We start from the raw sequence: 27,028 nt of genomic DNA on the forward strand, positions 1-27,028 counted from the left end.
AGAAAACTAAAACAAAAAAACAAAAAAGTTGAAGTTTCAACTTTTAGAAGGCTCTGTGTGAAACATGAGCATTAAAGCATAATGGACAAACAAAAGCCTAAAACAATGAGAAAAAAGAATGGCCACATCTGTAATCACAGCGCTTTGGGAGGCTGAGGCGGGAAAACTGCTTGAGGCCAGGAATTCCAGGTTACAGTAAGTTATGACCAGTAAGTTATGACCAGGCCATTGGTGAAAGAGCGGGAGACTTTGTCTTTAAAAAAAAAAAAAAAAAAAAAAAAAGGCCACAGAGCTGGAAGGAGAATCAGGGGACTGTGGGTTTTACATAAGCGAAAGGAAGCAAGACTTTTTAGAAGTGAGCGACATGTCCAAATGAAACAGAGAAATCTAATAAAATAAGTATTAAAAGGATTTAATAATTAAGATATTATAAAATGGGTATGTCAAGAAGTTATGAGATTAACTATGTACATATAAAGCTTCTGGACTATAATAGGTGCTCAATAAGTTTTAACTCCCTTTCTTTTTGTGATCAATTCCTTGTTTTATTCCAAGAATACTTACTACTAGTTAGGACTATCGGGACTAGAAAATAATACCCCACAATGAAACTCTCAGAAGCAAAAGTTTTTCTCTGACCTTCTCCTGCCTTCCTGTCTCTTGGTCCCATTCTCCCCTGAGGCTAGCTATAGAAACTAGGCGGGCCATAGAAACTAGAACCTCTTTTCCCCAAAGCCAGTCATAAATCCTGGAAATATTACTTTAATTTTCCCCCCACCTTTTTTTTAAAAACTAGCCATAAAGAAATTATCTGATCTACCTTTTTTGACTGTAGGTCCTAAGACCGTCATTGCAGAGAGGGTCCCGCCCCACACCTGGAAGGTAGGAGTGCATGCTCAGAGAGGCCAAGAAGAATGTAGACAGACAGGCCTTGCTGGGTTTCCCCACTCAGGCTATTAGCATTAGAGCATACCCTTTTGTCCAATCATATTTGTACATGGCTGTCCATACTTTGTTGGATGTACAAATGGACATTACAATTTTCCCTGTATCTTTGGGTCTTCATTCTGAAGGTTCTCATGTATATGTGCTAAATAAACTTGCTTGCCTTTCCTCCAATTACTCTGCCCTTTGTGAGTAGATTTTTCAGTGAACTTCAGTGATCAGAGAGGAGAGCTATAGGAGCCCTGCTCGAACCTTGAAATGCTGTGATGACAGACCGTAGCCTTAAAGCACTTTATAGTGTTGTACGGTAAACACACAAACAGGCCAATATCATTCTTTGCCATGAGGGATATGATGACAGGAGGTACATGGGGGTTGGTTAACTGAGTTATTTCTTTTAGTTTCTTTGTTTTTGGCATGTGAATTATGAAATTTTAAAACACCTCCAGTGCAAAAAAAATTTTTTTTAATTAACATGGTGGTTGGTGCGCTGCGAATTTCTAAAATATTGAGTATGATGTAAAGCAGTGCATTCTTTTTTTAAAAAATATATTCTTATTTTGAAACATTTTTGTAGAGATGAGGGCTCACTGTGTTGCCCAGGCTGGTCTCAAACTCCTGGGCTCAAGAGATTCTCCTACCTCGGCCTCCCAAAGTGCTGGGATTACAGGCGTGCGCCACTGCGCCCAGCCACATTCTTGTTTTCATCTGTGAAATACGTTTTTAAGGTAAATACTTAAAGTTGATGGAGATACCTGGTCTACTTAAGCTCTCATTGAGAACACACTGCCTTGTGCTTTTAAAAAAATTAACTGGATAATCTAAATTGGCAACTACCAATTAATTTATAGCCATAGTTGCTAAAAAAAAGTTAGTGTAAGTTCATTTTTATTAGTCGCACCATTTTGAGTTTTAAACTATTTTACATAAAGTAAAATTTATACCTCTTACGGGTTTCGTCAAACAGTGGTTTAGTCACCAACACAATCACGGTATAGAAGCTCTCAAGCACCTTTCTAGTCAACCCCTTCCTCCAGCCCTTCACCCCGGTCGCCACTAATCAGTATCCTGTCTAAAAGGAAAACTTGTTATTTGGAAATAATTATAGACACAGGAAACTGCAAAAATACTACAGCACCTAGAGTCCCGTGTACCTATCACCTAGTTTCCTCCAATGATGACATCTCATACAACTGTAGTACAAGATCAAAACCGTATCATGTAGTTTGAAGGCAGGTTTTCCTTTCACTTCTTCGCCTGCATTTTCTCCTTTCATTTCCAACACATTTAACTCTGTTGTTAGAAGGAGCAGATGCTAGTTTTCTTTCAGATGTCTGCTATTTCAGTTCGATTACCCCTGTTACTCTTACATTTTTCTAGTCTTTATCCCCACCGTTTCGCCCCAATTTAATTTTGCTGCTAGTTTTTTTTTTCTCCTCTGGTATATGTGCCACAGATGGTACTATTGTCAATATTCGAATTCCTAACTTCTCCCTCCATCCGTAAGTTTTCAAGGGGTAGCCATGCTTGTGCTTAATTGTGGTGTTTACAGGACTTTTTGTAGTGTGTGAATGCTGGCACGGCTCTCCAACCTCTTAGGGGGCTGCTAGTAACCCGCTCCCCACTCAACGAGCCGCCTTTGTGCTCCGCGGAGGGCACCGCCTGCGCTGGGTTGGAGGTGGGGGTGGGGGGGATGAGAGCTGCCCGCGAAGCGAGGGGCGGTGCCTTGGCGGCAGTGGAAGCGGGCGGCAGGGAAGTCTCGCTTCCCTCCTCTCCACCCACTCCCAGTCCCGGCCTGGGTCCCAGCCCCGCCCCTGCCCGGAGCGCGCGGCCGATCACGTCACCGGCCTGCGCTAGGCGGCCCACAAGGCGCACGGGAAGGCGCAATGCGCACGCTCCGACCCGGCCGCTGGCGGCTCTGACTGAAGGAGGCCACGACCACTTCTGGTTGGCCTCGGGGCGCGCTGGCTTGGGTCTTCCTCCGTCCTCGAGGCCCCCGTAGTCCCATCATTCAGCCCCCTAGGGGCACCGCCGCGGCGGTGGCCTCGCAGGGCGCTGGGTTCCACTCTCCAGCTCTCCTCCCCCTGGCCCCGTCGCCCCGCCCTCGTCGGGCTGGGCTGCGGGGTCAGGGGCCGAGCGGAGCGGGGTGAGTATTCCCACAGCCCCTGCTGGTCGCCGCCTCCCGGCTCTGCTTCCCACACGGTCCTCGCCTTACTCCTAGGACAGGGAGGAAGGGCTCGCGCGGGTAGGCGGGACACAGCCCAGTCCTGAACAAAAGGCCGGGGAAGCGGGTCCCCGCCGGTGAATTGCGGGCCTGTGTTGGCCGCCGCGCGCGGGGGGGAGCGGGGAAGGGCGAGGACACTCCCTCCCCGGGACCCAGTCCCCGTCGCGCACACGGTGTCACCAGCACTCCTGGCCCAATACCCAATTGCTGCAGCACCCTCGAAGTGGGTAGTCACTACCTTGTGTTTAAAATCCACATACTGATAGCAAATCTTTGGCCATGTGACGTTGAAACAGTATTAAATTATTGGGGTTTCCGGTGGCTGAGTCCAACTTAATTTGAAGTTTCACATTCATCAAGTATCAGGAGGAATAACTTGGTATTTAGAGCCAACAGGTTTTTCTTTTTTTTTTTTTAAACCTCCCAAAAAACCTATAAAATCAAGAATTGCCGGGGAGGGTGGGAGAATGATAAAGGAATAGTTGACTGATTTATAGAAACTTTTCGTGGTAAAAATTACAAAAGTATTGGAAATAAGGCAAAAGGATGACAGCATGTTTTTTTCAGAGTCAAAATGGAGCCTGTTTAATAGGCCCACCTGAAGATGATTTAGATGTCTAGGGGAGTGTATTTTGTTTGGCATGATGATATTGATTAGGGCCTAGGCTTTGTAGTTCACATCTTTTGGAGTAATGGAGATGCAAATTATTTGAGTGGGATAGAAAAAAAATACAGTACTCCTAAAGGTTGTAGTTCTATTGCGTTGTAGGATATTAACCATTTTTCTTTTTTCTTTTTTTTGGAGACAGATTTTCGCTCTGTCACCCAGGCTGGAGTGCAGTGGCATGATCTCGGCTCACTGCAACCTCTGCCTCCCGGGTTCAAGCAATTCTCCTGCCTCAGCCTCCTAAGTAGCTGGGACTACAGGTGCCCGCCACCATGCCCAGCTAATTTTTGTATGTTTAGTAGAGACGGGGTTTCACCATATTGGACAGGCTGGTCTTGAACTCGTGATCTTGTGATCCATCCGCCTGCCTCGGCCTCCCAAAGTGCTGGGATTACAGGCATAAGCCACCGCACCCGGCCGATATTAACCATTTTTCTATCTAACCTATCAAACTTACCTTTCTTCAGTGTTTATGCTCAGTTCCTGAAATGCTTTTGAGCGCACTAAGCCATTCAGCTTGCTCCATTGTGAGTTTAATAAGTCTTTGTCACAGGTTCATTTTGAATCATATTTATAACTTTTGTTATTGGACAATGGTCACTATTCTTTAGTGGCAAAAACAAGTTTATGCTTCTCAGGATGGGAGGACATCGGCCCTGTGTGGTACTCAAATACATCTTAGGACCCCAAGTAGAATCCTTTCTCATTGCTTCCGAAGGGTTAAACAGTGACCAGAGGAAATGTTACAGAACCTTGATCAAAAAATAAATCCAGAGTATTGAGAAATTAAAATTAAAGTCTTGCAGATTGCAGAGTTTAAAAATTGTTATTGATATTTTAAATTGAAGAAATTAGTGGAAACAGTAGTTCTAAACTGCATTCATTTGAATGTGGAGTGTTAAAAGATTATTTCCTCTGTCTCCTGCTTTTCCCTTGCCACCTCCTGTTTTATTATGATAAGGTTAACTGAGATTTTGCTACATGGTGGGCCATTCAAGTTATGTATAATGTTTTGTGACAAACTATATGTTGACAGTAGTTCCTGATGCCTAATACATTTCTGAGAAAGGTAAAGCAGCCCTTTAGGAAAAACAAGGAGAGTAAAACTTAACAGAAGATTTCTTAAGATGGGCTTGATTTGATGATTATCTTTGAAGCCTAGAGATGTGTTTGGGACCCAGGAGGTTGTGTTTGAATCATAAATATAATCTGGGAATCTTAAGAAAAAAAAAAAGCCATAGAGATCATTTGGTGATTATCTGTTGAAAACAAATGTTTTCAGGGGACAAGCAGCCTGAGTATAATAAAACAATTAGAAAGTTGGGGAATGGAGAATAGGAGAATAAGCTGTACCTGAAGGAATTCTGATTAGGGAATGGTTGCTGAAAACTGCAGAGACAAGACTTCTCTAATGTGCTTACCTGATCACATAGGTTTATAGGATCCAGGAAGAGTGCTTAGTAATAGGAGTTTAGCTTTGAAGCTAGGGTTATTTCATATCACTGTCATGTAACATCTTTCCGAGGAAACCTTTTTATCATCTCTTCTGAGCTCAAGAACCTACAATGGTTTCCTGTTACCAACTGTTTTAAATGGAATCTCCTTTGGGTTTTTTTGGTTTCTTTTTTTGGTTTGTTTTTTTAAGACGTGGAGTCTCTGTAAGTTGCCCAGGCTGGAGTGCAGTGGCTATTTAGAGGCACAATTAGAAGGCACTACACAGCCTTGACTCCTGGCTCAGGCAGTCCTCCTGCCTCAGCCTCCTGAGTAGTGAGGACTAAAGGTGAGAGCTACCTCTCCAAGCTTCCTTTGACTTTTAAGACTGTAAACTTCCTGCACCCTGTCCCTAGATTCTCAATATCCCTCAATCTATACTCTCCATTCAGGTTCTTTACTGGTGTACCTCATTTCAGTCTGTTCCAAGGTTCACTGCCACTGCCCCCATCCCTTCTATTTTTCTTTCTATATCCTCCTATAATTCAAGGATTAACTGAAATCTAACTCCTGTAGGGCACAGGCTCTGGTTCCAGACTGCCTTAGGTCAAATTGCTACACTTAACAGCTGTCTTATCTTGGACAAGTTACCCTCTCTGTCTCAATTTCCTTATTTATAAAATACAGAAAATCGTAGTAATTTACCTCAAAAAGTTGCTCTGAGTGTTTGTTACCAGTTCTTAATACATAGTAATACATGCAATTTTAATTATTTTAATCCATACTAATTCTTCAAACAGTGGTTGTATAATTTATCACTGTTTTTTATTATCCATTATTCTCTGATGTTCTTTTCAATTTGAATCTTTACTTAAAAATTTGATTACTTTGAAAAGAATGTGTATTCTGAAAAATAAAAAAAATTTTTGATTACAAACTATTGAAGGCAAAGACTGTATTATACTTCTTTTTGAAAGTCTCCTAAACCAAGTCTGGGTGTAGTGGTTCATGCCTGTGATCTCAGCACTTTGGGAGGCTGAGGCAGGCAAATTGCCTTAGCTGAGGAGTTCGAGACTAGCCTTGGTAACATTGCAAAACCCTGTGTCTACAAAAAATACAAAAAAGTAGCTGTGCATGGTGGTGCACACATGTGGTCCCAGCTACTCAAAAGGCTGAGGTGGGAGGATCGCTTGAGCCTGGGAGGTGGAGGTTGCAGTCAGCTAAGATGGCACCACTGCCCTCAATCCTGGGTGACATAGACCCCCTCTCTCTCAAAAAAAAAAAAAAAAAAAAAAAAGTATCTTAAACCTCTCAGGATGATCTGGGGGCTCCCTGTAATATTTTTTTTCTTCTCATCTTACTATCTAGTTTTCTTTTTCTTTTCTGTTTTTTCATTTTACTTTTGTAGCTTAGTTCCAAAAGTATTTGAGGTAGCTTATAAACTATATAATATAAAATAACATAAAAAATAAAGAGAAATCAAGATTGTGGAAATATGAAACTTGAATAGAAAGATGTGATTAGGGTGAGTTATACTGAAAATATATTGTGAATGTTGTACAATTATTAAAGGTAGGCCACAAAGTTCCAAGCTTCATCATGGTCAAAGGAAAGAAGGAAACATATTTATTGCCCAGCAAAAACAGCTTCCTGTGTTAAAATAATTGGGAGGCCATTGCCTGAGGAAGCTCCAGTGCCCTGGGTTCCTACATAAACAAACTTACGCCCAACTCAGTCTAAATGGTCTTATTCTAGGAAAATGAAACTTGTAGCTTAACCAGTCAGAAACCAACTAACCTCTAACCACTGACTTTTACTGGAATGATCCAAGTAAGACTACTCCACTTTGACCAATCATAGATTTTCTTGGCCTTTCTTGTGCCGTTTACTCTACAAAAGCTTTTTAACTGTGTCCCTTTGGTGCAGCCCCATGTTGCTTGCATTCTGGAGCTGACTAATTCATTAATATGCCTAGTGCTCCATTATTGGAATGCTAAGCTTGTGGGAGTTATTTATATCCTGCTCAAGGTCATCGCCAAGGTCTGATTTTTCACAAAAAAAAATTTGCAACCTCCCGCATACATGAGTTAACCATTGTCTGCTCAAATAAACATTTTCTTGTTTTTGTTTTTTGGAGACAGTATCTTGTTGTGTCACCCAGGCTGGAGGGCAGTAGTGCAGTTATGGCTCACTGTAGCCTCGATTTCCTGGGCTCAAGCTATCCTCCCACTTCAGCCTCCCAAGTAGCTGGGACTACAGGCATGCACCACTATGGCAGGTTAATTTTTGTATTTTTTGTAGAGGCAGGATCTCACCATTTGCCCAGGCTGGTCTTAAATTCCTGGGCTCAAGCAATCCACCTGCCTTGTCCTCCCAAAGTGCTGGGATCACTGTGCCTGACCTCAAATAAACTCTTTAAAATTTTAATGTGCCTTAGTTTATCTTTTAGTACTTAGTAAATATTTAGTGAGTGAAATGGAGGTTGTGATCTCAGATTTTAAAGGATATGCTGAGGCCCTAGAGTTAAATTCTCTAGACTTTGTTAATTCCTTACCTACTTCCCAGTATTTCTCAAAGGGGGCTCTACTGACATTTTTACGGACAACTCTTCACTGTGTGGGATTGTCCTGCACATCGTAGAATGTTTATTTTACCTGGTCTGTCAGTACTAAATGGCAATGGCAAGCTCTAACTTCTTTTCTTTTTGACAATCCAATATGATCCCATTTATTTCCAAGCAGCCCCTTGAAGAGTGGGTTCCCCATAAAGTTGGGAACTGTTGACCTTATTTGCCCATACTCTACTCCATCCAAGCTATGCTGCATCCACTGCCATTTGTTTTATTTTTAAACCTTGCATTCTTTTCAGACCCTGTCTTTGCAGGAGCTCCTCCATATTTTTGGAGTGACTTTGTCTCCACCTGGTCGGCCCTTACTCAAATTTCGAAATTCAGTTCTTTAAGAATTGAATTCATGTGTTCAGAACTCCAAGTTTTGGAGTCTTCCCCAGTTTTGCCAGGAAGTTTGATATTCTTTTCTAGGAGGACACTCACAGCAAACACTAGGGTATTGTAGGTACTGAGTGAATGAATGAAAAACTTGTGGAAATAGAAGGCACATTAGTCTCATCTCTGAACAAAGACGTTTGCAAGAAGAAAAATTTAAAGAGAATGTGTCTTTCATTACAAAAATGTCCAACCATTTCTTTTTTTTAAATTTTCCAAAATAAAAATATGGCACTTGGTAGTATATTTTAAAGGCACTTTGCTCTATCATCTGTATTCAGGCTGGTACTGATTCTGTAGCTTCTGATATTGTGTTGGTCCTTTTTTTGTTTTTTTTTTTGAGATGGAGTCTCGCTGTGTTGCCTAAGCTGGAATGCAATGGTACGATCTCAGCTCATTGCAACCTCTGCCTCCCAGGTTCAAGTGGTTCTCCTGCCTCAGCCTCCCAAGTAGCTGGGATTACAGCTGCCTGCCATCACGCCCAGCTAATTTTTGTATTTTTAGTAGAGATGGGGTTTCACCATGTTGGTCAGGATGGTCTCGAACTCCTGACCTCAGGTGATCTGTCCACCTTGGCCTCCCAAAATGCTGGGATTACAGGCATGAGCCACTGCTCCTTTCTGTCTCTTATTTTTTGATACTTTTGGCCAAGGATACCCCATTATCTCCTTATTTCCTAATTCTGGGAATCTTGGCATATGTGCTGACTAGAGTTTGTTGTACTAGTCCTACCACCCACTGTTCAAAGACAGCAAGACAGTTTGAGCTGGTGGATCAGCTCAAATTGTCATCAGTGTTGGAACAGTTTTTCTTAGGAGCTTGCAGAGTTTTATTATTAAAAAAATCTTTTAATAAAAATAATGATACTGGTATCAGAAAGATTGGATGTCACATAGATCTGTGGGTTTTGTTGTTGTTGTTGTTGTTTGTTTTAGAGACAGGATCTTGCTCTGTCTCCAGGCTGAAGGGCAGTGTCACGGTCATAGCTCACTGCAACCTTGAATTCCTAGCCTCAAGTGATCCTCCCACCTCGGCCTCCCAAAGTATACATCAGTTTGTGTAAGAAAAGTACCAAGAAGTGAATAGACCTGAAAGTTGAAGAAAGGTACTATAAATGAGAAGAGATATATAGAATAAGTCCATTCAAATTTTTACATTTTTTTTTTTTTTTCTTTTTTTTTAAGACAGTCTCGCTTTGTCACCCAGGCTGGAGTGCAGTGGCACAATCTTAGCTCACTGCAACCTCCGCCTCCTGGGTTTAAGCGATTCTCCTGCCTCAGCCTCTGGAGTAGCTAGGACTACAGTGCACACTACTGCACCTGGCTAATTTTTGTATTTTTAGTAGAGAAGGGATTTCACCATGTTAGCCAGGCTGGTCTTGAACTCCTGACCTCAGGTGATTCTCCTGTCTCAGCCTCCCAAAGTGCTGGGATTACAGGCATGAACCACTGTGCTTGGTCTGAATTTTTCTTTTATTCATTTACAACTTAAAAAAAAATTTACTGTTTGCTTATCTGTTATAGATGCTAAGATACAAAGTGTAAATCAAATCCCCAGACATTGTAGACGTTGCTGTATCATCTTCTGGCATTCATTGCAGTGGGTGAAGATGGCAGAGGCTACCCTGATTTTTGTTGCTTGTAGGTAAACCTTTTTTTTTTTGCCTGCATCTTTTTTTCTTTCTAGTCTTTAAATTAAGATATTCCACCAGGCTATGTTTAGGCATAAGTTTCTTTCTAGCAGCTTTGTTTTTTTTTTAGAAACATGGTGAATTCTTTCAGTTTATAGGTAAATCTTTTAAATCTTTTTTCCCCCATCTTAGAACAGTTTTTCAGTTATACATTTGCTTATGATTGTAGTTCAGAAATTCCAGTTATTTGTAGGTTGGACCTGTGTTCTTTGTCCTTCCCATCAAACAATATGCATGGTTTTCATCATGGTCTCTTTTCTTTTGTGTATTTGGAAAGGATCTTGTGTGCTTATACACTGAAACTCGAATGTGATTTTTTTCCGGCTTCTATACATCTCTCTGTTGCCTTGAATGTAGAATTTATATCTCTACTGTTACATGTTTGAATTTCCTTCCAGTTTTTTCTTATCCAGTTTCCTTTTTAATCTCAGCTGTTTTTCCTTCCTCATCTCTTGCTTTTAGATGAGGTCTTTCCCTTTCTAAACTTTTTCTTTTTAAAATTGGGAACATAGAGTACATAATTCCTCAGTTTGATTTCCATATTCCTAGTGTAAGCCCATTACAGGAGCAAGCTTTACCTCCTCCTGTTTCTGGTAGTGCCCCTCTTTTGTTATGCAAGAGCTACTTAAAGGTCTTGTGTTTTGGTTTACTTACCTTGACAAAAGAGGGGCATGTTGACTGGTCAGAGGGACCAAGCGTTCCTTCCTTCGTCTCTCTCCCTACCTTTAGAAGCTGGAGGAATCTTCCTCTTTTTGTTAGCTTGGAAAGCAGATGAATGGGTACAACCAAATTTATGAAGGATAGATCATTTTCTATACTCAGGAGAGGTCTTCCTTTCCTAGTGTTGAATCTTTCGGTCCTGTAACTATAATGAGGGAAGTGTTTTTGTATGATTTGAAACAGTTTATAGTTTTGTTTTTTTTTTTTTAGTTTTTTGGGATGTTAGTGGTGAGACTATACTATTTTGAGAGCTCATCCTGTTCCTGCAGCAAACCTGTCACTCGCTGCACAGTACTCAGTGCACCTCAGGGCTTTACCTTCCACATCTGGCCATGCACACTGCACTACTGGGCGAGAACTGCCTTGAAAGAGAATTACCAGTGGGGCTAGAAACCAGGAGGGGAGGGGCAACTCAGGATCTGTTTCTCTGAAGGGAATACAGAATGGGAGAGGGTGAAATGACCCTCTTCCCAACTGACCTAGTGATAGAGAGGTCAGAGCAAGCCTCAGCTACCAACAGAGATTCCTCATTTCTAGGCTAGGTACAGTGTTGCCTCTTATTTAAACTTTGATTTGGAATATGTATTCCAATGGGAAGGCGAGGAGGGAGAATTGAGCCCTGCTGGTCATCTGTTGTCAGGACTGATCCGACTTCTCTTTTGATGTATCTCTGTGCTATTTTATTGGATTGCCCAGGGCCATGCCTTCTGTGTCCCACCCAGGCTGCCAAATGTCTTGAAATCCAGGTCTTTTACCAGCCCTGTCAAAATGATTCATCTTTTGTCTAGGGATCATGCTAGTCTTTTAGCATGATTCCCTTTGAAAGTATCCCAGGTGCTAATTAAAAGTAATTATTTTGGGGTCTTCAGAATCAGGTTATCTTTCGGCCAAGACTTAGGATTCTGCATTTAAATTTGCACCGTGGTTGCTTCCTTGCTCTCTAAAATTTGAGGACCACTGCCTAAGGACCTTGCTAGGTAAGTGATTAAATTAATCTAAATGAATTCAAGCCAAATTGCCATAAAAGTAGTGGGTTGATGTTTAACTCTCCTAGCTGATATTGCATGTTTTTTAAAAAAGAGTCTACACTTAGAGTTATAAATAATGTGGAATTGTTGCTAGGAGGGACAAGTATTCAGGAAATTGCCTACTTTATTAGTCAAAAATGATTTTTAATGTTTAAATGTATGCATAGCATGTTCTGTGGTAATCACATTTTTGTAAATGATCTTAAGTTCTGGGAAATTTAGTTATATTTCTTATAGTGTTTTAGTCCTATTATGACTTTGATATACATTGATTTATAGATTCATCAAATCAACGGCTCCAACTAAAACAATAACAAAGAATTAGTTCCACACACATTATATTAAAAATCACATTAAACAATATGGAGAGTGGTAGTGAAAAAATTGTTTTCAATTAAAAAGGATCATTTAAACAATGATTATATAGTGTTAGAATTCACTAAGGCTGCTTTTCTGGAAAGATATATTTGAACAGCAGCAGAATAAACATCTTCTATGCTTCTAGTCTAAGGGCTAACTTATAGTTTGGAAAGACTACCCTCACTTGGCGGGGAAACTTACTCTATTTTCCAATCTTTAGTCTCTGGTAAAGCAGTTAGAAAAAGGTTTTGATTGAATGTTACGTAACAAAAACAAAATCAAGAACAAAACAACACAATTCTTCAGCTGGAGTAAGTCTCAAGCAAAATGGATGTTAATAACAACTTAATGCCGGGCGTGGTGGCTCACACCTATAATCCTAGTACTTTGGGAGGCTAAGGTGGGTGGATTGCATGAGCTCAGGAGTTCGAGACCAGCCTGGACAACACAGTGAAACCTGGTCTCTACTAAAATACAAAAAATTAGCCTGGTGTGGTGGCGTGCACCTGTAGTCCCAGCTACTTGGGAGGCTGAGTCAGGAGAATCACTTGAACCCGGGAGGCGGAGATTGCAGTGAACTGAGATCATGCCACTGCATGCCAGCCTGGGCGATTCCGTCTCCAAAACACAAAACAAAACAAAACAACTTATACTTTATGACACAAGGAGTGCTGACTCATTTGTAACTTTTACTTACAACTAGAAATGAGAGATTCATTGTTTAGGATGAGATGAGAATTGAAATTCATCTTTTTACTGAGAGTTCACTTGAGTGACTGTTGTCACCTGTAGAGTGAATTTAGTTTAAGATAACTTAAGTCTGGAAACATATGCAGTTCACATATCTAAGGTTTTTCAATTTGCAAAATAAGTATTCTTGCTATTATTGCTTAATAAGCCACAGTTGTAGTTATTTCCATTTTTAGCCATATTTTCATCCATTTCATTATAGGAAGTTCTGATTCAAATTTCTGCCTCTGCTAGTTTATGAATTTGGTAGAGGACCAGAAAGTATTACAACTTGAAAACTATGTATAAAAATGTTGATTGAATTATATTTACATTTTTGAGTTGAAATATTCTTGAGCAAAAAAGCAATAATTATTCCATGATATTTCATTATGGTACGTTATGATGAATCGAGTTGAGATGGATATCTTTTTAATATAGTATACTTCCTAATTTTGTAATCAAGCCATAAGTGTTTGTATTATTGTATGTAGCATCCTTCAGCAAAGCCTAGTCCTTAGATAATTTTAAAAGTATTCAACCAAATATCAATTAGTGTTTTGATGTTCAGTCATCTTGCTCGTAGCACAGTGCTGTTAATTAGATACACTATGGCTATTGAATGAAATTTTATGTTTAAGTATTTTCAATACTTCAGTAAACCTCAAGTAACTGGAGGGCTTAGGCTACTTTGTTCAGGTTTTTTTTTTTTTTTGAGATGGAGTCTCGCTCTGTCGCCCAGGCTGGAGTGCAGTGGCCAGATCTCAGCTCACTGCAAGCTCCACCTCCCAGGTTCACGCCATTCTCCTGCCTCAGCCTCCTGAGTAGCTGGGACTACAGGCACCCGCCACCTCGCCCGGCTAGTTTTTTGTATTTTTTTTAGTAGAGACGGGGTTCACCGTGTTAGCCAGGATGGTCTCCATCTCCTGACCTTGTGATCCACCCGTCTCAACCTCCCAAAGTGCTGGGATTACAGGCTTGAGCCACCGCGCCCGGCCTGCTTTGTTCAGTTTTGTTACTAACTAAGAGTCTTGTTGGAGTTTTAAAAATATTAGTAAGTATATTAGTGTTCTTTATGAACGAAAGTTAATTTTTCTTTGATTTAGTATCTTTCAGTATATGTCAGGATCATCATACATTTGGAAAAATTTCCTCTGACTGCACCATATCAGTCTTCTCTTGCTATTCTAGTTTTGCATTCTCTCTCTGATTGATGAAATGGGTTGTGTTACCATCTACGTAATGTTGATATAGAATCGGTATTTCCAGCCCAGATTTCTCTTTCCTTTTGAGTTCAAGACACACCTCAAAATGCCTGCTGGACCCCTTTACTTGGACATTCCACAGGCATTTCAAATTCAAACTCAATATGGCCAAATTAAACCCATCTCTCTTCCCAAACCTTTTCTTCCTCCAGAGACCTCTGTCTTACTCAATGAACCACCACCTAAAGGCAGAAAGCTTGGAATCTTTTCTCTCCCCTGTCCCCACCAATCTTTTCAGTTGTATTGTCCATACCTAGTTCAATAGCAGTTTATTTTTCTTAGAGAGACTCACTTTTATCAAATCTTTCCAAGGCATTTGGTTATAGAAATATCAGTTGTCCTTCTTTTATAACTTTTTTTTTTTTTTTTTTGAGACGGAGTCTGGCTATGTCGTCCAGGCTGGAGTGCAGTGGCACCATCTCGGCTCACTGCAAGCTCCGCCTCCTGGGTTCATGCCATTCTCCTGCCTCAGCCTCTTGAGTAGCTGGGACTACAGGCGCCCACCACCACGCGCGGCTAATTTTTTGTATTTTTAGTAGAGACGGGGTTTCATCGTGTTAGCCAGGATGATCTTGATCTCCTGACCTCATAATCTGCCCGCCTCGGCCTCCCAAAGTGCTGGGTGAGCCACCACGCCCTGCCTTCTTTTTTACTCTTATGTTTTGGTTTGTTTAACATTTAATTACAGTATATATTTATGATAGGAGAATAAGGTTTGTGAACACACAGTTAACTGATGGGAGCAGAGGTGCTTCATGATCAGCATGCTGTAGACATGAGTCAGTGTCGATTAATCTGGCAAGTTGGTTAGATGGAGGTTGGATAAGAGAGTTCCTACTGTAATTATTTGTATTTCTTATCTCCCTTTGTTAGAATATGAGCTCTTACAAGGCAAGGACTATATATTTTTTCATTTTTGTATACCTAACTTTTACTTACGCACAGTGCCTGCTACTTAATAGATATTCACTATGTATTTGTTGGATGAATGAACAAACTTACATAGATTATACTAAATTTGAATAATCAGAAATGACACTGGTTTAGGAATTAGCTAGTATAGACAGATCATTGACCTTGGAGCCAAACAGGGGTTTAAAATCCTTGCAGTTTATATGATTTTAATTCAATTGAACAAAAGCATCTAGAGTGTTTACTATGCTAAGCACCAAAGATACAGAAACAGGAATATAAAAACAGAAAAAGCTGGGCATTGTGGCTCATGCCTATAATCTCAGCACTCTGGGAAGCCGAGGCTGGTGGATCGCTTGAGGTCAGGAGTTTAAGACCAGCCTGGCCAACATGGTGAATCCCTGTCTTTACTAAGAATACAAAAATTAGCCAGCGTGGTGGCATGCAACTGTGATCCCAGCTACTCGAGAGGCTGAGGTGGGAGAATCACTTGAACCTGGGAAGCGGAGGTTGCAGTGAGCCGGCATCATGCCATTGCACTCCAGCTTGGATGATGGAGCGAGTCTTCATCTCAAAAACAATAACAACAACAACAAAAATAAAAACAACAAAAATAAAAACAACAACAAAAAAATGGGGATAAGGTGAGAAAGATAGAAAAAACAAAAACACTTTTTTATTTTTTTTGAGATGGGGTCTCATTCTCTCGCCCAGGCTGGAGTAGAGTGGCATGATCATAGCTAACTGCAGTCTTGAACTCTTGGTCTCAAGTGATCCTCCTGCCTCAGCCTCCTGAGTAGATGAGACTACAAGTGCACACCACTATGCCTGGCTGTTTTTAGTTTGTATATAGACAGAGTCTTGCTATGTTGACCAGGTTAGTCTCGAACTCCTCAGTTCAAGCTGTCTTCCTGCTTTGGCCTCCCAAATTGCTGGGATTACAGGTGTGAGCCACCACACCTGACCAAAACCATTTTTCAGTGGCCTTGAGGCCATTCTACATCCCAAATTTTGGTTTATTGACAGAAATAAATCAATTAGCAGAATTCCTTTCAATATTATTCTAAAGTTGATGCTAATACTTAGTTTTTATATTACAGTTGTCATTTAACATGGAAGAAGATGAGTTCATTGGAGAAAAAACATTCCAACATTATTGTGCAGAATTCATTAAACATTCACAACAGATAGGTGATAGTTGGGAATGGAGACCATCAAAGGTAAGAATGGAAATGTTTGTTTTCTATCTCAAAAGAGGATTTTTTGTTTTGTTTTGTTTTGGTTTGTTGACATGTACCTCCATAATTGAAATTAAGGTATGAAAACTGGTTTGATTTAGTAAAAGGCTTAAATTGAAGGATGTCTTACAACAGATGTCCATTTTCTTATTTCAACTATATATATTCATTATTATCAGGCTAATGAAGTATTATTTTGAAAAGTCCTTAGGTAACCTGCTTAATTTAATAGATAGAAATTAGCATATTAATTATCTGAATATAAACAGATGTTTCTGTGGTGCTTCAAATCATCAATCCTAAGTTAATATTCTTAGGAAACTACTTTCGTCTAGAGAGTAAAAAGATAATCTTGAAACCAAACCATAAACAATCACAAATTCTGAAATATTGAGGACTGTATTAATTGGAAATTTCCTATTAATATAAACATATTTCAAAATATTTTTTCTTTTTTGTGACAGAGTCTCACTCTGTCCCCCAGGCTGGAGTGCAATGGCATGATCTTGGCTCACCACAACCTGTGCCTTTCGAGTTCAAGTGATTCTTGTGTCTCAGCCTCCCTAGTAGCTGGGACTACAGATGTGCACCACCACACCTGGCTAAATTTTTTGTATTTTTAGTAGAGATGGAGTTTTGCCATGTTGGCCAGGGTGGTCTTTAACTCCTGGCCTTGAGTGATCTGCCCACCTCAGCCTCCCAAAGTCCTGGGATTATAGGCGTGAGCCACCACGCCCAGCCCCCAATTTTTTTTTTGTTTTTTTGAGATGGGTTCTTGTTCTGTTCTGGAGTATGGTGGCACAATCTTGGCTCACTGCAATCACCACTTCCTGGGTTCAAGCGATTCTTGTGCCTCAGCCTCCCGAGTAGCTGGGACTATAGGTGCATGCCACTGTACCTGGCTAATTTTTGTATTTTGAGTAGAGACGGGGTTTCACCATGTTGGCCTTTCTGGTTTCAAGTGATCACTCCTGACCGCAAGTGATCTGCCCACCTCCATCTCCCAAAGTGCTGGGATTACAAGCGTGAACCATCATGCCTGGCCCAAAGTATTTTTTTTCTCTTGGTTCGGTTCAGTAATAATAATGTAAAAGGCCTATGTACTTATTTCCACACTTACAGTTAGTTCTCTGTCAAAAACTGTTTTTTTGTTATGTTTTGTTTTGAGACAGAGTCTTGCTCTGTTACCCAGGCTGGAGTGCAGTGGCACAATCTTGGCTCACTGCAGTCTCTGCCTCCTGATTCAAGCAATTCTCATGTCTCAGCCTCCCAAGTAGTAGCTGGGATTTTAGGTGTCCACCACCATGCCTGGCTAATTTTTGTATTTTTAGTAGAGACAAGGTTTGGCCATGTTGGCCAGGTTGGTCTCGAACTCCTGACCTCAAGCCACCCTGCCTCAGCCTCCCAAAGAGCTGGGATTACAAGCATGAGCCACCACGCTTGGCCTCTGTCAAAAGCTTTTTAAAGAGTTCCTTGAAATCCCTTCCTTAGAGAATAGGTAAATTTTCTCTCCTTAACATTTTACCCGGTTCCTGAAAAGTGATGAATCCTGATTCTCTGCTGGTTGGATCTGTTTCCTGTATACACTCTGAGGAATGAACAGTTTTGGCTGGATTTCCTATGATTCAGAACTGGACCCGGGAGGCGTAGGTTTTGATCAGGTCCAGAGTGTCACTGGGGAAACAAGCCATGATTTCCTCTTGGGTCATGTGCAGGCTGAACTTTGACAGGGCGGCTTATGCACAGTTCAGAGAGTAGGGTCAATCTTTTGTGGTAGTCCAGTCCCACTCTCTAAGTAGCAACTAGACAGTTGATCACCCCTCAGGAAGTCTCCCTCTCCAGGATAATGTGACTGTGCTAGCACCTCTCATTGGTTTTGTTCCGGGGTATATTTTATAGTTTTGTTTGCTATAATGTTTCAATTTTTATTCATCTTGTTTTTTCTATGATTATTGCTGAGGTGAAACAACTGTAATTTTGTATATTAATTTTGTAACCATTCAGTCACCTTATTGAATTTCCCTATTTGTTTTCATGGGTTTTCAGTGGTTTCTCTTGGAATGAGGTCATCCGCAAACTAAGAGGTTTTTTTTTTTTTTTTTGTTTTTTAAATTGACTTCTTTGTGATAGTTCTCTCTATTATTTTATGCATTGACTAGAAAAATGTTAAGTGATAATAAGAAATCTTACCTTGAGCGTGATTTAATATTTATGCTTTTGTTATAAAATGATTAAATAAAATATTGATTATTTATTGAATTAGTATAGGTTTCTGACCCCTTTTGACCTGTAATAATTTGTGTGATTATTCCTTGGGAACTTTGCCTTTTCACCAGTTTTTTTTTTTAAAGAAATTTTTCTTCATCTTAAGCTGGAGGCAAGATGATAAAAATTCCTGTTACCATTCCATTACCTGGCAGAATGTGGGAGGGGAAGGCTAAGGAAGGAGCTGGGACTGTGTATGCATTTGTGTTTGAAGGGTGAGGGGGCTGGGGCTGAGAAGGATCTTCAGTAGGGAAATTCTGTCACAAGTTTCTCCACTGAAGTTGTAAACTAATGCCCCAAGAACTGGTTTTCAGGATTTGTTTTCATTATTGACCTTTCTCTAAAAAGGTATGCTTAAGTCTAGCCTTCTGTTGGCTGCCACTGCTTGCTTAGGTAGGAAAGTTCCTTACCTTTTGGAGTGGGAGTTACACCTCTAATTAAGTGTAGTTCACTTTCATGTAGGGGATGAGCACTGAGATAGTGTTGGAACATTACAATAAATGGGTCAAGCTTCCAGGGACAGAACAATAGGAAGACTGAGTCCAGAAGTCTGTGGCTGACCAGAGTGCCTGGCCTATTGCTAGGTTGGAAATAGGGGTCCAAGTGTTACCAGATCTTCTGATATTTTGAGAAAGGTTAAGCATTCAGATTTGGGTGGAGGGATCTCTGAATTTTTAAATGTTGGCAACTAATTAAAAAAGATTATTTTTCCAACAGTGAGGACCAAACTAAACATGTCAGTGATGCCCAATGTGATGGTCAGTTTATGACCTCTGGGATTGGGTGTCTGTCTGGTATGACTGTGATTTCTCTTCCAGCCCCGCCTCAGCACATGCTATTGCACTGAATTAGTGACAGGGGCTCTAGGCATAGCAGATTCTTGTGTTCTCAATTTGGGCATATTAGTATTTTTGCCACCTAATTTCTGCGATCCTGTGCCATTTTTCTGAAGGGAATTGTGAATCAGTCACTTGGTTATATCCTCAAACCTTTCCTTGTATTATGTAGTATCTCAAGTCTTTTTCTGGGACTGTTCGGAGACAGTATTCTTATACTATTGTTTTGCTTTTCAGGCCTCAGAAATTTATTATTTTTTAAAATTGTTGTATTGACGTATAATTGGCATACAATACATGGCATATATTTAAAGTGTACAACTTATTAAGTTTCGACATATCTATAGACCTGTGAACCTTTACTAAAATCAAGAGTAAATTCATCACCCAATAAAGTTTCCTCATAGTCCTGCTTTCCAATGCCTCCCTCTGCCCCTTCTTGCTCCTGAAACTTATTCTTAAAGTCTTGTTTACTTTGGGAGGCCAAGGCAGGTTGATTACCTGAGGTCAGGAGTTCGAGATCAGCCTGGCCAACATGGTGAAACCCTTTCTCTACTAAAAGTACAAAAAATTAGCTGGATGTGGTGGAGCGTGCCTGTAATTCCAGCTACTCGGGAGGCTAGGGCAGGAGAGTCGCTTGAACCTGGGAGACAGAAGTTGCAGTGAGCCAAGATCCTGCCATTGCACTCCAGCCTGGCCAACTCCAGCCTGGCAAACAAGAGCGAAACTCTGTCTCAAAAAAAAAAAAAAAAAAAAAAAAAAAATCTTATCTATACCTATGTATAGGGCTCCTTTATTTTATTTTACGTTTTTAGAGACAGGGTCTCTGTCACCCAGGTTGGCGTGATCATAGCTCACTGCAGCCTCAACCTCCCCAGCTCAGGTAATCCTTCCACCTCAGCTCCCTAAGTAGCTGGGCCACATGCACATACTGCAACACCCAGCTAATTTTTTAATTTTTGTAGAGATGGGATCTCACTATGTTGCCCAGGCTGGTCTTGAACTCCTGGGCTCAAGCAGTCCTCCCACCTCGGCCTCTCAAAGTGTTGGGATTATGGGTGTGAGCCACTGTGCCTGGCCAAGGTTCCTTTAAAGAGGAATATATATATTGTCCCTCATACCTTCGGGTTTTATTGTCACTCATACAATCACTTTGGCACCATCCATTATTTTTATTTTTTTATTTTTAAAACTAAATTAAATTAAATTGCTTTTTTTTTTTGAGACAAAGTCTTACTCTGTCGCCCAGGCTGGGGTGCAGTGGTGCGTTTCCGGCTTGCTGCAATGTCCGCCTCCCAGGTTCAAGTGATTCTCCTGCCTCAGCCTCCCGAGTAGCTGGGATTACAGGCATGTGCCACCACACCTAACTAATTCTATTTTATTTTTAGTAGAGACAGGGTTTCACCATGTTGACCAGGCTGGTCTTGAACACCTGACCTTAAGTAATCTACCCACCTTGGCCTCCCAAAGTGCCGGGATTACAGATGTGAGCCACTGAGCCTGGCCCATTTTATTTTTTGAATTTAAACAGAGTCCTGAAAATATTTAGATAATTGGTATAATTTAACTTTATGGAAAGGTGTAAAACATTACTTTTCAGGCAAAGTTGATGAGAAAAGCAGTGTGAATTAATGATACATAAATTATTAAAAAACTTAAAGTAGGCAAAATATTTTTAATTTTTATATCTGGAACTATGCAGAATAAGAATACTCTAAATCAATATTTTTCAGTGAGGGTGGAATGCTATTGGCATCTAGGCAGGATAATTCTTGTTCCCTTACCTCTAACCTTTCCAAAATCCTCAGGAAGGTGGTACACTTGTTACACCCATTGTTTACCATGATGGTCTGTCAGATATTAAAGATAGTGGTTAAGAACATGGGCTTCACAGTCAGACAGATCCAGGTTCAAATACCTGCTGTCTCATTTACTAACTGGATTTTGGACTTGTTACTTAATGTCTCCAAACTCTATTTGCTTTATCTGTAAACTAGGAATAACAATACTACTTACTTTACATGGTTGTTGTGTTATTTTGCTTTCAAAGTGTTGAGCCTGGTGTCTTTCTCTCTCTCTCTCTCTTTCTTTCTCTTTCTTTTTTTTTTTTTTTGGCAGAGTCTTGCTCTGTTGCCCAGGCTGGAATGCAGTGATGCAGTGGCGCGATCTCGGCTCACTGCAACCTCTGCCTCCCTGGTTCAAGCGATTCTCCTGCCTCATTGTTCTGAGTAGCTGGGATTACAGGTGCACACCACCAGGCCTGGCTAATTTTTGTATTTTTAGTAAAGGTGGGATTTCACCATGTTGGTCAGGCTGGTCTCAAACTCCTGACCTCGTGATCCACCTGCCTTGGCTTCCCAAAGTGCTGGGATTATAGACATGAGTTACCGCGCCCAGCCTTAGCCTGGTTTCTGACACATAGAAAGCCATCTCATAATTTTTAGTTAGTTGTTTGAAATTTTCAGCGTCTTTTATTATAGAAGTAATGCTATAAATGAAGTTGTAGTTTGATTTTCAGAAAACTCTGTAAAAGTGTATTTAGCACCAAATATACTGTACTAGTTGATAGTATATTATCTGAGTTTCTCTAGGATTATAAGGGGGAGCCAAAGAAGGAGAATTCTCTCTTCCTTTTTCAAGAGGAGCCTTACCAAAATGTTTACCGTCTTTTCTTTGGCAGCCCATAATCTCATTAGTGTTTCAATCGGCTGCCTCTACACTAATTCAGGACCATATAGCTTCTCACCCGAACCATTTCAATGGCCTGACAACTCTTCTCCAATTCATTCAACACATTTCTGTCATCATTAATCCTTTAAAAAGTATCTTTGTAAGAGTCCCATTTTCTATATGATTTTTTTTTTCTTGTTTCAGTTTGAGCTTTCTTGTCACGGAATAATATAGAAACTCCATCACAGAGTATTCCGGGCTCCGCATTGTGGCTTCCTGCTACCTTTCTAGCTTCATTGTCCACTCTAATTCATTTCCTTTCACTCTCTCTCCAAAGTCCTAAAAATGAAGGAAAAGCTATTTGAAAAATAAATAAGTAAACTTTTATCAGCACTAGAAAACAAAAAAAAATGTATCATCAAGGGATTATAAAACTTGATGAATTTCTGAAAGGTAGAAAGCAGGAAAAATTGGATTGAAGAAAGAAACCAGATCCCAAAGCAGGATTTAGAGAGGACTGTGGTGAAAAACTGGAGGGTAGGGGAGCAGAAGGGAGGGCTCCAAGTGCAGAGATTATGGATCCAAATGCAATTCTGAGTTCCTTACTCTCTGCTTTTATAAGTTGTTTAGAAGTAAGCATATTAAGCTAATAAGCTTTAATTAAAGCCTCTTTTTTACTTAATTTTGGATAATCAGTTTTACCCTTGATGTCTTTATCTTCACAGCAGTTTTTAAGATTCTCTCTTACTCTAGCCTTCTGAGTTTGCTGAGTTGGTTCTTTTTATATTAGGAAAAATGGCAGGAGCAAATATGTGAATTATTAATGTTCTCCTAGGGTCACACTATAACCACATGGTCAGTGCATGTTTGTCATGGTGGATCATAAAAATACATCTACAAGCAAAGGTGTTAGACTGTTGTTTTAGTTCATCAAGCCTGACATTGCATAAATGAGTCCCTAACATTCTTTGAACAGAGGTCCCAAGAATCCCAAGTGGTTCTTCTGCTTTTGTGCCTTCATGGACTCCCAGATCTGCTTTCTTTTCTAGAGAGCTGAAAAGCATTGTATAATCTCGAATTTCACCTTGTTTTTAAGATGCAACCTTTGAGGATATTTTTCAGAAACTTCACGTGTGTGTGCGTGTGTGTGTGTGCGTATGTGTGTATTTTGAGACAGAGTCTCACTCTATCACCCAGGCTGGAGTGCAGCAGTGTGATCTCGACTCACTGCAACCTCTGGCTCCCAGGCTCAAGTGATTCTCGTGCCTTAGCCTCCCCGGTAGCTGGGACTACAGGCGTGCGCCACCATGCCCGGCTAACTTTTGTATTATTATTATTTTTTTTGGTAGAGACGGGGTTTCGCCATGTTGGCCAGGCTGGTCTCGAACTCCTGGCCTCAAGTGATCTGCCCACCTCAGCCTCCCAAAGTGTTGGGATTACAGGCGTGAGCCACCATGCCCGGCCTCACTTGAGTTTTTCATGTTCTTTACCTACACAACTGAAAACAGTAGAGAACTTTAAATCTAATATATCAATTGAGGCAAAAGATTTGCCTCTCTTGTGCTACCTTATGATTTCTCACTTTGTATTCCCTTTGAGCCCTACTTCTTAAGTGTCATTAGTTTCATTTCCTGTTTTCCACTCATTAAAAAAAGGGCAAAATGTGCTAAAGTATTCACATAATTATATAAACACTAAAGTACAGACAAAAGTGGTGGCCGAGGTGAAAGTGATCTGTTGGCAGTCAATGCCACCCTGTAGAAGCTCAGAATGTCCATATGTCCTCAACTGATGAAGAAATGTCCTAATTTGGCAAAGATAGCAATTTAAGTATATTAATGTAACAATTCATAAATGTGTAGGTTATTTAAAAGTCCAGTGTATAAAACTTGAGAATTGCTTGCATGGATTTTATTTCTGGAGATAATTTGTGTTGTGGAGAAATTACATAGACCCAGAGAGGTATAATTACAGAAGTTGTTTTCATAAATGGGGATTTTGGTGCAGATCTAGATAACTAGTTGTGATTCTGCTGTGATTGCTAAATACTTGATTTTTACTTAAATTTAATTATTTACTTTAAATTTATTTTAGTAAACAAATTTAGTTTAATTTAATTTACTTCACTACTTAATTTTTGCTTAACTTTTATTCTTCTTCCACTAATTTACCTTTAAAATGTTTACATCTACTTACGTTTTTAAAGTCTTCACAAGACCCACTTTGCCAGTTTAGTTCTCAGTTTCTTTGTTTGCAATATGGGGTGCAGTTACTAAATTGTTAATGGTGCTAAAGTCAGTACCTAGGTGCTGGAGTGCAGTGCAGTGGAGTGATCATGGCTCACTGCAGCCTTGACTTCCTGGGCTGAAGGGATCTTCCTGTCTCAGCCTCTCTGAGTAGTTGGGACTACAGGTATGCACCACCACACCTGGCTATTTTTTAATTTTTTTGTAGAGATGGGATCACACTATGTTGCCCAGGCTGGTCTTGAACTCCTGGCCTCAAGTGATCCTCCCACCTTGGCTTCCCAAAGTGCTGGGATTACAGGTGTGAGCTACTGTGCCTGGCTATGCCTAGGTGTCATTAATTGCCAGGCCATGCTCTAGACTCCAGGGCCCATGGCCTCTAGTAGTTGCTTTTCAAAGAAGCACTTTAAAAGGAATATGCACCAATAGCAAATGGCAATCATATGCTGAAGGTTAGGTTAAGTTTGCAACTGAAGGTAAAATTTGAACACAGAATATCATAGTGAGTAAGACCTTGGTGTTTGGAACTGTTTAGAACTGGGTTAAATCCTAGATATGACTTATGTCCTCATGCAAGTTATTTTTTCTTTCACAGCCTCAGTTTTTACATCTAGCAAATGTGGATGGTAATACTTACCATGTACATGATTATAAGGATAATGAGAAAACAAATATGAAAGAACTTAGCAGAGTACTTAATATACAGGAAGCATTCAATATATCTTAGCCTATAAAAAGTAATAAGAAGTGAATGTGCACCTGAAGGCTGCTGATCTCATATCTGCCAGCATCCCGCTGACACCAGTGCTGGTGCACACACACACAGGGATGCCAGCGGCCCTACCCTCTCACCCTGTGCCACCATTGTGAACATTCACATGGAGGCCATCAGCCCTGCGCCCTGCAGTCCCCTGCCACATCCAACAAGTATGCACCCTGCTGCACTGCTGTTGCTGCTAGCACGTGCAAATGAACATGGATCCCACTGCCACCGCCCAACAAAGAACTTTGGTTGGCATCACCCATCGGAGTGTTGTGGCCAGTGGTCTGAGAACACCTTGGCTCCTCCAGTGCAGCAGATTCATAACCTCGGGGGGACAGAGAACAAAGCTGAGGGCCCATTACCCAACCCCTCAGAATTAGAGCACACAGCTCAGGAGGGCTGAAGTGAGCCTTGGCCCCCTAAAATCTTCCAGATTGAAGGAATATCAGGCCACACAGATGAGAAAGAACTAGTGCAAGAACTATGGCAACTCAAAAAACCAGAGTGTCTTCTTACCTCCAAACAACTGCACTAGTTCCTCAGCAGTGATTCTTAACCAGGCTGAAATGACAGAAATATAATTCAGAATATGGATAGGAATGAAGATCATTGAGATTCAGAAGGAAATTGAAACCCAATTTAAGGATTCTTAGGAGCATAATAAAATAATACAGGAGATGATAGAAGAAGTATCCATTTTTAAGAAAGATCCAGACTGATCTGATAGAGCTAAAGAACTCACCTCAAGGATTTCAGAATACAATTGTAAGTATTAACAGCAGAATCGACTAAGCTGAGGAAAGAGTCTCGGAGCTCGAAGATTGGTTCTTCAGAATAACTCAATTAAACAAAACAAAACAAAAATAAAGAAGAATGTACAAAACCTCTGAAACATATAGGGTTATGTAAAGAGACCACCCCTATGACTCACTGGTATCCCTGAAAGAGAGGGAGAGAAAGCAAACAACTTGGAAAACGTATTTCAGGATATCGTCTATGCAAATTTCCCCAACCTTCCTAGATAGGCCAACACTGTATTTCAGGAAATGCAGAGAACCCCTGCAAAATACTACACAAGAAGACCATTCCCAAGACACATAGTAATCAGATTCCCCTAGGTTGAAATGAAAGAAAAAATTTTAAAGGCAGCTAGAGAGAAGGGGCAGATCACCTAAAAAGGAAACCCCATCAGGCTAACAGCAGACCTTTCAGCAGAAACCCTACAAGCCAGAGGAGTTTGAGGGCCTATATTCAGCATTTTTAAAGAAAAGAATTTATAATCAAGAATTTCATATTCAGTCAAGCTAGGTTTCGTAAATGAAGGAGAAATAAGATCCTCTCCAAACAAGCAAATGCTGAGGGAATTCATTACCACCAAACTTGCATTATGAGAGGTCCTGAGGAAGGGCTAAATATGGAAAGGAAAGACTGTTACTGGCCACTATAAAAACACACTTAAGTACCACACAAACAAGTCTGTATTATAACCAGCTAAACAACATGATAACATGGATCAAATCCACATGTATCAATACGAACCGTGAATGTAGACAGGCTAAATGCCCCAATTAAAAGGTACAGAGTGGCAAGTTGGATAAAGAAGCAAGACCCAACTATGTGCTGTCTTCAAGAGACCCATCTCACATGCAGTGACATCCATAGGCTCAAAGTAAAGGGATGAAGAAAAATCTACCAAGAAAATGGAAAACAGAAAGAAAGCAGGGGTTGCTCTTCTAATTTCAGACAAAACTGACTTTAAACCAATGAAGATAAAAAATGACAAAGAAGGATATTACATACTGGTAAAGGGCACAGTTCAACAAGAGGACCTAAATATCCAAAATATGTAAGTACCCATACAGGAACACCCAGATTCATAAAGCAAGTTCTTAGAGACCTACAAAGAGACTTAGGTAACCACACAATAATAGCAGGAGAGTTTAACACCCCATTGACAGTATTAGATCGTTGAGGCAGAAAACTACCAAATATTTGGGACCTGAACTCAACACTTGACAAACAGAGAAAAGACATC

General features: G+C 40.5%; 1 protein-coding gene across 5 annotated transcripts in view; it reads left to right on the top strand.

Annotated features, from left to right (window-relative positions):
* The first annotated feature begins 3,037 nt into the window (after positions 1-3,037).
* The window catches only part of ATG10 (autophagy related 10), a 284,374-nt gene continuing 260,383 nt past the window's right edge, over positions 3,038-27,028 (top strand). The window contains exons 1-2 of one of the 5 annotated variants that reach the window (XM_028849553.2): positions 3,038-3,392; positions 16,076-16,195. In XM_028849553.2, coding sequence (XP_028705386.1) covers positions 16,088-16,195 — 108 coding nt within the window. In that variant the 5' untranslated portion in view covers positions 3,038-3,392; positions 16,076-16,087. Of the gene's footprint in view, positions 3,393-11,519; positions 11,659-16,075; positions 16,196-27,028 lie in introns of those variants that run through there. The other 4 variants (XM_015140355.3, XM_015140353.3, XM_078004955.1 and 1 more) reach the window with 4 other exon arrangements.

Source organism: Macaca mulatta, chromosome 6 (assembly GCF_049350105.2).
Source record: "Macaca mulatta isolate MMU2019108-1 chromosome 6, T2T-MMU8v2.0, whole genome shotgun sequence".
Taxonomy (NCBI): Eukaryota; Metazoa; Chordata; class Mammalia; order Primates; family Cercopithecidae; genus Macaca; species Macaca mulatta.